This window comes from Theropithecus gelada, chromosome 6 (assembly GCF_003255815.1).
Source record: "Theropithecus gelada isolate Dixy chromosome 6, Tgel_1.0, whole genome shotgun sequence".
Taxonomy (NCBI): Eukaryota; Metazoa; Chordata; class Mammalia; order Primates; family Cercopithecidae; genus Theropithecus; species Theropithecus gelada.
The window spans coordinates 70,207,616-70,219,640 of record NC_037673.1 but is presented as its reverse complement, the minus strand read 5'-3'; the positions used below and the strand labels follow the sequence as shown (position 1 = coordinate 70,219,640).

General features: G+C 37.1%; 1 protein-coding gene and 1 non-coding gene across 4 annotated transcripts in view; both read left to right on the top strand.

Moving 5' to 3' along the window:
* Nucleotides 1-12,025, top strand: part of GFM2 (G elongation factor mitochondrial 2) — a 48,084-nt gene that overhangs the window by 35,191 nt on the left and 868 nt on the right. For all 3 annotated transcript variants that reach the window (XM_025389122.1, XM_025389121.1, XM_025389120.1), the window contains 5 exons: nt 1,098-1,174; nt 3,738-3,876; nt 7,990-8,169; nt 8,356-8,471; nt 11,506-11,688. In XM_025389122.1, the coding sequence (XP_025244907.1) occupies nt 1,098-1,174; nt 3,738-3,876; nt 7,990-8,169; nt 8,356-8,471; nt 11,506-11,688 (695 nt within the window). The remainder of the gene's footprint in view (nt 1-1,097; nt 1,175-3,737; nt 3,877-7,989; nt 8,170-8,355; nt 8,472-11,505; nt 11,689-12,025) is intronic.
* Nucleotides 8,908-9,010, top strand: LOC112627201. The gene has a single exon (XR_003120061.1). It is a non-coding gene; the product is annotated as a U6 spliceosomal RNA (small nuclear RNA).

Below are 12,025 nucleotides of genomic sequence, written 5' to 3'. Positions count from 1 at the left end.
TTATTTTACATTTACAGCACTTGGCAGTTAATAACATTAATACCTCCAAATGGCTAGTGGTTACCATTTGGATAGTGTGGGTCTAAAATGCCTGGTTTGTATACCTAAGATACTTTGAATGTGTGACTGATAAGGTTAGCTCATTAATCCAGTGCTCAGCTCTTTTCTTTAGCTACACTTTGTGGAACTTCTAACATATTTCTTTTATAAAAAGAGGTAGAGTATACTTATCAGTTAATTGAGTGTATTAAAATATCACTTTAGATGGCATACTTAATGCCATCTAAAATATGCATTATTTTCTCTGTGGTTGTGATAATTCATCATCATAGAGTTATACTAGTACCTGTTTATTCATGATGTAATTTTAGCCTCCTTTTGGCACTTCATTATTGCCAGTTTTTCTGAAGGCATTTTACTTTTTTGTCAGCTCCTAAATTGATCTTTGGAAAATATAATCAGATGATGTTACTGTTCCTTTTAAAACCTTTCAGTGGCTTCGCAGTACAGACCGAAACTTTTCACCATGGCCTACAAGACCTTACACGATATGATCCCTGCCACACATCTCCTTCCTCATCTGATGCTATTCTTCCTTTTGTCCACTGATCTCTAGCTGCTAGTTTTCTTGCTCTTTTTCCCAACAGCATATTGTTCCTTGTATAGCCATTCCCTCTATCTGGGATTCCTTTTCTTCAGGATTTTGCTTATAGTTTGTTTATTCATTTCTGTCTTTACTTAAATCACCCCAGAGAGGCCTTCCTAGACCACTCAATCTCAAGTAGCCTCCCATCATTATTATGTCAGCTTGTTTTTGTCTCTGCAGTATGTATGGCTGTTTGAAGTTTTCTTTTTTCTTTCTTTTTTTTTGTAAAGACGTGGTTTCGCTATGTTGCTCAGGCTGGTCGCAAACTCCTGGGCTCAAGCGATCCTTCTGCCTCAGCTTCCCGAAGTGCTGGGATTACAGGCATGAGACACCACACCTGGTTGAAATTTCTTTTTCAAAATTTGTTTGCTTATCCATCTATTTTACCCACTAGACCATATAATTATTTTAAAAAAATGAAATGTAAATATAACAGTTGTTTATCCCATAGATTTGGAACATGCATTGAAATGTCTTCAGCGTGAAGATCCAAGTTTGAAAGTGAGGCTAGATCCTGACTCTGGACAAGTAGGTATATTATTGCTTAACTCCAGAAGCCTTTCTATAAGAATGTGTGTGTGTGTGTGTCTGTCTGTCTGTCTAAAGCACTGATTAAGTCTGTGCTCCGAAAGAAAAGCCTTTTAAAATTCTCTCATAATACTAATTTCTGCTTTTATGTTGACTATCAAGCTAAATAAGCACATTTTCCTTAATTCTCTATGTAGTTAATTACACTTCACATATATAAACTATTCCCCAACATTTTTTACCCCTCCTGAAGACAGCTTTTTGTGAAATTTTGAAATAAGGTTTAATCAAGACAAAGCCTTGAGCCTTTTATGCTAAGGTTTATAAAAGAAGCATACTAGGAGGATTGGAAGGTGCTTTTGAAGACAGTAAAACACCTAAAATGGGAGAGAAGTGATAGACTACAGTGTAACAATGTGAGAGGAAGTGGAGTTTTAAAGTAGGTGCAGAACTGCACTGTATAATGTAGCACAGTAGAACAGATGTTTTGATTCATCAAGAAAAGATTAAATTACATTCTGCATCCTCTTTTTAGGAGGACAGGGTGATGTTTATATAAGATTTTAGAAGGAGTTTCTTAAAAAGATTATAAATTTGTCTTTAGAAAGGATAAACTGATATAGTTAACCTGGAAAGCATGGAGTACTTTATTTTCCCAAAATGCCAGCCAAATGAGGTAGTAATTTAGTTTAATTGATACTGAAGGGTATGATAATCGTAATTAAAACAGAAATGTTTTATTTTTAAAAATCTATTATTTAAATAATCGAAATGTAATCCTAGCACTTTGGGAGGATCGCTTGAGCCCAGGAGTTCAAGACCAGCCAGGGCAACATAAGGAAACCCTGTCTCTACAAAAAAGAAATAAAAATAAAAATTAGCCAGGTGTGATGGCATGCACCTGTGGTCCCAGCGACTCAGGATGCTGAGGTGGGAAGGTTACTTAAGCCTGGGAAGTCAGGGAGGTCAAGGCCACAGTGAGCTATGATCATACCACTGCACTCTAGTCTGGGTGACAGAGCGAGACCCTGTCTTGAAAAAAGTAAGTAAAAATAAATGAAATAAAAACTGGCACTACATTTAAAAATAACGGCAAATAATACACAAATCTACCAAGTAAATAATTAAGTCCCTTTCTCAGTTCCTCCATCTCATTCTGCAGGGTAGCAGAATGAAAACTTGGTGAATAGCCTTTCATAGTTTTATTTATTTTTTTGAGACAGAGTCTCGCTTTGTCGCGCAGGCTGGAATGCAGTGGCGCGATCTCCCGGGTTCAAACAATTCTTCTGCCTCAGCCTCCCGAGTAGCTGGGATTACAGACATGTGCCACCATGCCCAGCTAATTTTGTATTTTTAGTACAGACAGGGTTTCTCCATGTTGGTCAGGCTTGTCTTGAACTCCCAGCCTCAGGTGATCTGCCTGCCTTGGCCTCCCAAAGTGCTGGGATTACAGGCATGAGCCACAGCGCCTGTGCCTTTCACACTTTTTACCCAAACATGTTCTTCTGCTGTGCTGTGTTATGCAACATAATATATTTTTGTAAGTATATATGTACAGATATCTATAAGCAAGTAATTTTATTTGTATTATTTTACAACTATTTTCCCCAGATAGTTCACTTTGTAACTTAAAGTATAGCAGTCCTATACCAAGTGATTTTTTAAAATTTGTGATTACAGTTTTATTACAGCAAAAGTATTTAAATTAGGATCAGCCAAAGAGACACATAGAGCGAAGTCTGAGAGGGTTTTAAACCTTTGCAATGCTTCCTTTATCCTCAGGGACATGTTACCCTCCTGGCAGAGTACTGCCAACCAGGGAAGCTCACCCAAACCTTTGGTGGCCAGAATTATTATTAGGGCTTGATCACATACTGTCCATGTCGTTGACCTTTAGTCTCCAGTCCCTTCCACAGATCCAAGCTAATACACTAATACCTTTAGTCTTCATTGGTTCAAAAAAGATAAAAGTCAGTTTCTCCCTCATATGAAGGTTCAAGCTAGTCTGAAGGTTTTGACTGCTTACAAAGCTGTAAAGTGCCCTGGATGGTTGGGAAATGCCCATGTTGTTGGGAAAGGTTTTGGAGAAAGGTTCTTCTGCCCATTTACAAGGGATAGCCCTCATTCTCATGTGTTATGTCAGTTGCCTACATTTTCGTTAAGAAAGGGGCTTTACCCTCCTCTTACAGGCACCACCCAGAAGCTGTCCACATCAATTATATTCGTCTTCCATGGCCAGAAATTTGGCTTTGTGGTTGGGAAATGTTGGTATCTAGCTAAGTGTTGGCATCATTAGTCTTAGCCAAATGCCACTTGCCCAGCAGATAATTTAACTGTCAAAGAAGGAGGAGAGAATGGCTAAGTAATTCACTTTTTATTGATTCATTATTCCAGTCAGAAAAGTCAAAAGCAATGTTTTGATGTAAGAGCCCCTGGCCAAAAAGAATTACAAAGGAAACTAATTAATGAAAAATAAATATATATTAACATCATACTTTTATATAGTATTCTGCAATAAATATAATTTACCCTTAATCTTTTATTTCCTTCCTCTGGTAACCAGACTGTTCTGTGTGGTATGGGGGAGTTACATATAGAGATTATTCATGATCGAATCAAGAGGGAATATGGACTGGAGACCTATCTCGGGCCACTCCAGGTGGCATATCGAGAGACCATCCTAAACTCAGTTCGTGCCACAGGTAAAAAGTAAAACATTTAGGATTTGCTTTTTCTCTCTGTCTTTCTCTATTTAGTTGCTTAAAGCAGTGTTCACAGTCACTAATGTCTTTTATCAGAGGAGACGGTTTTTACGTATGTGGGGTTTTTGTTTTTTAAGATTTTGTTTTGAATACAGAAAACCCTATTTCATTATCACCCATAACATCTCCTGGATGACCACTCATCAACCAAATGTGCTTTTCAGTGGTCATGGAATAGAGTAAGCCATGGAAGTCGACGGCTTGTCCCAGTCCTTACTATCAGAACTAGTCTAAGAATTTGAAGTCAATGTGTTATTTTTACTCTATAAAGTAAAAGTAGAAAGTCAGTTTCAGTACTTAATAAATAGGATTATTCTATGCTGATAGTAATCTTGAGTAGGTATAGTTTTTATACTTCAATTCCCAAATGTAAAAATTCATAATTTTTCTACATATGATTTTAATTTGGTTCCCTTAAGCCAAAAAACATGACAACAATTATTGCTACTCACCCCCAAGAAGAAAATGTGGACAGGTTTGTGGGAAATTGTTAAAAAAAAAAAAAAGGCGTTTAGGATAACCAGGTACTTTGAAGCTGCTCATTAGTTTGTGAAAAGTCCTGATGGTTACATTTCATTGAAACTTGAAAAATTAAGCAGAATACAGGAGCAAATAGCATGAGGAGTGCTCTTTCTGGACTGTTTATCTGGAAAAACTAAAAATTCTAGAGAACTCTAACAACTTTTAATATCTGAGCTAACTAGAATGTAATAGAATTTTCCAGAGGTCAAAAAGGAAGCAGGAGTAGTAATCTGGGAAAATAAGTCAGCAATATAGGCTATAGTTATTCTGGAAGAATCTGTAATCATCTCTAACCTAGTGCTTGAGAGCCATATCCTCATGGAAAGAATTAACTAGGAAAAGTCCTTTCTGCAAAAGCAGAGGGCAAGTAAACTTGCTTGTCTGGCTCTATGGTGAGGGGACAAGGTTTCTGAGAATTTGTAATCATAGGCTTCTGATACAGGTCTTTAACCTAAGTTCATAGAACCAGTGTGCCCTGAAAAACTCCAGACCAAGGAGAACTTAGTTCTTCAGTGTAAAGTGCTCATGGCTTGGTAGTATCCCAGGGAACCTGGAGAAAAGGGCTTCTCCAAAGATATCAGTCAACCCAGGCCTCAAAGAAATGCCATACATGGCCAGGCGTGGTGTCTCACGCCTATAATCCCACCACTTTGGGAAGCTGAGGTGGGCAGATCACGAGGTCAGGAGTTCAAGACTAGCCTGGCCAACATGGTGACCCCGTTTCTACTAAAAAAAACAAAAACTAGCTGGGCATAGTGGTGAGTGCGTGCCTATAATCCCAGCTACTCAGGAGGCTGAGGCAGGAGAATTGCTTGAATCCCAGAGGTGAAGTTGCAGTGAGCTGAGATCGCGCCATTGCACTCCAGCCCAGGCAACAGAGCGAGACTCCATCTCAAAAAAAAAAAAAAAAAAAGAACTCCCACACATAAAAGAATATTACTCACAATAAAATTCTCTTTAAATCACAAAACCATGAGAAAAAGCACAATGAGCAAAAAGGCAATAGAAACAATAGATAGTCACACCAGCAAAGGCTTCAGTTATTGGAGTTACGAGATGTAGAATATACAAATACTATCTTTGAAGAAATAAAAGAGGGGATGGAAAGTACAGTTGACCCTTGAACAACATGGGTTTGAAGTATGTGTGCAGGTCCAATTATACATGGATTATTGTCCTGCCTCTGCCATCCCTGAGACAGCAAGCCAAACCCCTCCTTTTCTTACTCCTCAGGCTACTCAATGCAAAGATGACAAGGATAAAGACCTTTATGATGTTCTACTTTTACTTAGTAAATATATTTTCTCTTAGATTTTCTTGGTAACATTTTCTTTTTTTCTAGTTTATTATAAAAATACAATATAAAATACATATAACGTGTTAATTGACTATTTATTGGTAAGACTGACTTCCTGTTAACAGTATTCTATAGTAGTTAAGTTTCAGGGGATTCAAAATTTACACATGGATTTTTGACTGCATAGGGATTTGGCACCCCTAGCCACCACATTGTTCAAGGGCCACTTGTGTTAGTAATGAACAAGAAATTATCAAAACTAAGTGCAACGGGCATGATCTCTCACATATGTGGAATTTCTAAAAGTCGAACTTGCAGAACAGTAGAATGATGGCTACCAGAGGCTGAGGGTTGGAAAGCTGGGGAAAGGAGAGATGTTGATGAAGTGGGGTACGGAGTTTCAATTGGACAGGAGAAATAGGTTCTCGTGATCTATTACACAGCACAGTGACTATAGTTAATAATGTATATTTTAAATCTTCTTAGTACAAAGAAATAAGTTTTTTGACCTGATAGATGTGTAAATTTGCCTGCTTTTTATCATTCCACGATGTATACATGTATTGAAAGATCACAAACCCCATAAATATATACAATTATTTGTTAATTAAAAATGAAATAAAACATTAAAAAGGATAATGGAATATCATGCTATGTGTGAGAGAGAAAATGGTCAAAAAACGATGGTGAGGGGGGTATATAAGGACACAGGAACCAGCTTGAAGAGACTCTGCTGGCCAAATCTGGATTAATTTGAATACCAAGATAAGTACAGACCATTGTGAAAAAATAATTTCTAAGTTCATACTTAGAATAATACATAGATAAATAGGGAAGAAGAGGGAGGGTTATTCCTTATAGTGGAATACCAAGTGCTGACTGTTAGATGTTGGGGAGTAGGGCTGGAATCGGAAAACAGTCCAGACAACTCTCACAAACATGTGGAACAAAAAAATTGCCATATACATATAGCATAACAAATTCAAAATGAAGCAGAAGTAAACTATTGCTTAGTGATACATGCATATGTGATGTAACACTAAAGAAAATAATGAGGATAATATATGATAGTGGTTGCTTCAGACGGCATCTAGATATTGGTAATACTCTGTTTCTTTAGTAGTTTTAGGTTTCATGAATGCTCATTTTTAGCTTGTACATAAATTATGTGTATAGTTACTCATATATAAACATGTATATTTATATATAAACACATATATATTGAGACAATGTCTTGTTCTGTTGAGCAGGCTGGCATACAATGCCAAGATCTTAGCTCACTGCAGCCTTGAACTCCTGGGCTCTAGCAATCCTCCTGCCTCAGCCTCCCAAGTAGCTAGGGCTACAGGTGTGCAGTACCACACCCGGCTAATTTTTATTATTTTTTTACAGAGACAGAGTCTTGCTGTATTGCCCAGTCTAGTCTCAAATTCCTGGCCTCAAGTAATCCTCCCACTTTGGCTTCCCAAAGTGCTGGGTGGGATTACAGGTGTGAGCCACCACACCTAGGCCTGTATAATTTTAAATAGAAGATGTTTCACAGTATAAACGTGAGCTTGAAGAGGAATTATGAAGAATTATAGACTATAATTAATTCTTAGTTTTGAATTTGGGCCATGAGTCATTGCATTACATGGCCCCTCACATAAATACGGCATAGTTCTGTTTTAGTAAAATATTGGAGATTGTTGGTTGTTGGCAAATAAGAGATACTGTTTTCAGTCTTACCAAAAACATTTTACTAGTTTTTGGGGAAAGAAATAGTAAACAGTAAGTGCATAAAGTATTGCTGGAAAAATACGCAATGTAAAACTTTTGTGGGTTGTCAGGATTTAGAGTTAATTTTCATTAGCGTACCTTTTGTACTTTTAAAGGTTTTATCATTTAATTTTTATTTAAAAGTTTGTAACTAAAAGGATTTCAATCACCTACAAGACATTTTGAAAAGTTTAAAAGTATAATCTTCATAACATGTGCCTCAGCATACCTTAATGTTAAAATAGGTGATACAGAACAGGTTTTTAACATTGATCAACATAGAAGCAGAGGCTTTGTTGGTAGAGCTCTTTACTCTGATTTTTATACTGTATTTAGTGCCATTCCCATTGTTAATATTCTCTCCCACTTTATCTTGTATGAGACCCTGAGCTTGTTGATGATAATTTTGCTGTTTTATAGCACCTTGATACCTTTCCAGAATTAATTCTGAGGTACCATATTCAATTTGTTTACAGATATATTAGATAGAACTTTAGGAGACAAAAGGCATCTGGTGACCGTAGAAGTGGAAGCAAGGCCAATTGAAACATCGTCTGTTACGCCAGTGATTGAGTATGCTGAAAGTATCAGTGAAGGCCTTTTGAAAGTCTCCAAAGAGGCCATTGAAAGTGGAATTCACAGCGCATGCCTCCAAGGTAAGGCACTCAGATGAGAGAGTAAGCATTAGTATCACACTCAACCATTTAATCACTCCTTATATTATAGATTATTTCAGTCTTTTTCCTAACTTTGTTAGTGTTTTCTCCCTGTTCCTTTGCACTTCTCATTACTTCTCAATACACATCGAGCATAGTATGATAGAATTTTTTTCCCTTGTCTAGGACCATTGCTTGGATCCCCAGTTCAAGATGTAGCAATTACTTTATATTCCCTGACAGTTCATCCTGGTACCTCCACAACTATGATTTCTGCCTGTGTCTCAAGATGCGTGCAAAAGGTATAGAACTATCCTAATCTTTATGGCTTTCAGGTGACTCTTCTGAGTATAGTACCACTGATCTTGCAGACAGCTGTGTTTACAGAGCCTTATCTTGTGTCTTTGCCTCCTCAGCCTTGTGGTCAACAAGAGTTCTTATCATGGAGAATCTTTTGATTTCTTAATCACCAGGCTTTTATTTCAAAGAGGATCTTAGAAATTACTATCTAACATGGATTGCTATTGGAATATACTCTGATAAAGAGGCAAGCTTCCTTAAGTGGCATTTCTGCTTTCCCCATCCCTGACAGACAGCTATTAGAGGCAAGCATGGTAGGTTTGACTGGAAGACAGATCTGAGGCTAGCTTGGCCCAAGATGAACTGTAATCTGAAGAACATTAAAGATCCAATATTGGTTCCAATTTTGGAGATTGTTATTCAAATAAGATTGCTTTAGTGCTTGCTTCAGCAGCACATACACTAAAATAGGAATGGTATAGAGATTAGCATGGCCCTGCACAAGGATGACATGCAAATTCGTGCAGAGTTCCATATTATTTCTCTACTTATATTAAATTATAAGATTGCTTTAATTAAGGATCATTGAAACTAGTTAAGTCCCACTGAATAACAGATTCAGGCTAAGCACCTTCTCTTCTCAAAGCATCAAGCAATGTGGTCTTCTTGGTATGGTTATCTGGGGAGTTTGTCCTTAAGTGTCATGGACTCTCCACTTCCTGCCTCATTAACCTACCAGAACTGGATTAACTCCCAGGAGTGTGGTATGCTGAATGCTGATTCCATACATTCCTCTCAGCATTGAACTACCCTAATTTTTTAGGTGATTGATTTTGCATTATTTATGCTTGCTTTTATAGCCATTTTCTAATACGTGGACTGTGTTTGAGACCCGATTTTCTGTAATTGTACTTGAATCTATAATTACAAAGTTAATTTAAGTATCCCAAGCCCCTGACTTAAGAAAGCCAAACTTAATATCTCTTTCACATGAGTTTAAATTTATACTTCTTAAATAGCTTTTTGATTAAAAACAAAGCTTTGAAAAAAGTTTAAGTGTTGTTCACTTAATAGTTAGAAATGTTACCTGCAAAGTAGTTATGACTATATTATTGAGAAAATTCACCCTAAATTTTTTTTTTTTTTTTTTTTAAGAGACAAGGCCTCACTATGTTTCCCATGCTGGTCTTGAACTTCTGGGCTTAAGCAATCTGCCCACCTCAGCCTTCGAAACCCAAAGTGCTAGGATTACAGGTGTAAGCCACCATCATTGCCTGTCCCCAAGTAATTTTTAAAGTTTATGGGAATCTGAAAAATAATGTTTCTAAATTGACCCCAAGCCCCCAATATATCGGCCTGTCCTTCAAAGTGTAACATGTCTTCTAAAAATAAAGTCTGTATTTCTGTGTTCATTCACCTTTTTAATAAGATTATGCCAGAGAACAAGAATTAACTTTATGGGGGCTTACATTTAGTCTCTAGTTTTAATTCATTACTTCAAACAAAATACTCCTAATGGAAGTACTGCTACCCTTGTTAAGCTTCTTGTAATGGGGAGTCTCCTTCTCTCTGCTTGTAAGTGCTTCATGTATTTATTGAGTCATCTGTGTTGTGCTTATAGTTCACCAGGCACTGAGAAGGACACAAATAGGATTAGATTTTACTCTACCTAAAGGAGCTTGTGATTTCGTAAGGGAATTAAGTATAACCAAAGTATTAGATAAAATGGGCAAATGCCATGAAAGTAGGAAGCAGGGAATTGGGGAGGATTCTTGGAAAGATTTATATTTGAGCTGAGATGATTTTGGAGGACTTGGGCACGGTGGGGGACCTTCCAGACAGAGATGAGTCCTTTTAACTGTATTATCAGATGAAGGCAGGGGAGTCCGTGTGTTGAAAAAGTAAAATAGTGTCAGACTGTAGAGAAATCTTTAAAAACTACATTAAAGAGTTTGAACTTTGTTCTGAGAATAGTGGAGCATAATTTAAAGGTTTCGAAGGGAGAAGTATCAAAGTACAGAAGGAATTTGAATAGGGAAGAGATAGTTGAGGACAGGAAATGGACTAAGTTTGACATAGGATACCAGCAATAGGAACAGCGGAAAAAAAAATCTTACAGCTTACTTGGGGAAAAGGAAGTCAAAGGTGAACTGAAGACTACTGATGTCATCATAAGAAAAAGGGATGTGTGTAGAAGTGTTTGGAAAAGAAAATGATGAGCTCAGTGTGGGACATGTTGGAGAGCTGTAGATACTCAGACACTATCCCAAAGCAGGCCAATGGAGTACAAGACTGGAGTACTCAGAAACTATGGGCTGCATAGGATTTAAAGCTTTTGAGGAAGCCATGTTGAAGGTGTTTTTGAAGCTCTCCAGATAGGTAATATTGCCAGGGAAAAATTATGAAAAGAGGACTAAGAACAGTTCTGTGACCATGGTATGCCCTAGATACACAGAATTCAATCCTTTTCTTTATTGTAGCAGTTTTTTCTCTTAATTTTTACATCTTTTTCAATTCCATTATTCTGAAAGGCATTTTCAGTTTCCACAGTCTTTATATGCGTGTTCTTCTTGGCCTTTGAAATCTAAGATTCTAAATAAAAGATTTCACATAATGTTTCCATTACCTTATTGCATTACATTTTTCCAAGCTCTCCCCTTTATTGCTGTCTGTGGCATGTGGCATGGCATGGACTGTAATTATGGACATCAGGAACAGCAACATGAGGTTTAAATATGAACAAATGAATCTTTGAAAGGAGAGGACTTCTGTGACTCTGACCACATGTTCACAGTCATTTTTTATAATCAGACTTTACTAAACACCCCTCCTTGCATCATACCATACAAAAGATCTATAAATTATGTTACCATGCTTATTATACCAGCAAATATTGTAGTTGTTGACGTCTTATAAAATGTTACCTTTAAAGAGAGAGTTAAAACAAGCTTATGTCTTTTTGTATGAGCTCTAGGCTTAAGAGTATGGGCAATATTTATTTATGAAAGATAAGTTAACATTCTTTAATTTCTTTAGGCTCTGAAGAAAGCTGATAAGCAAGTTTTGGAGCCTCTGATGAATCTTGAGGTTACAGTAGCTAGAGATTATCTCAGCCCTGTCCTGGCAGATCTGGCACAAAGAAGAGGAAACATTCAGGAAATTCAGACTCGCCAGGACAACAAAGTTGTTATTGGATTTGTTCCCTTAGCAGATATTATGGTAAGTACTTTGTAACGGAAAAGTACATATTCTTCTTAATTCAGGGGTTATAATATGCCAGTGAATAGACAATCAATAACCTGAAAGGAACATTAAGGCTTTGATTTAGGGAATAAATGTTACGTTTCAACCAGCAGGAATGGTTAGGACTTTGAATTTAAATTGTTGGGAAATCCAGGGATTCTACCATTACAAGGGGGTATTTGTAGTCCTACAAAGCTTGACATGTGCTGTACCAAAATGTGGTGCCAGTTTATATGATCATTTTTTCCCTGCCAAGCATTTATCTTACTTCTACCGTTGTCAGTTTTAAGGCAAGTTATCATTCTTCTCCCCT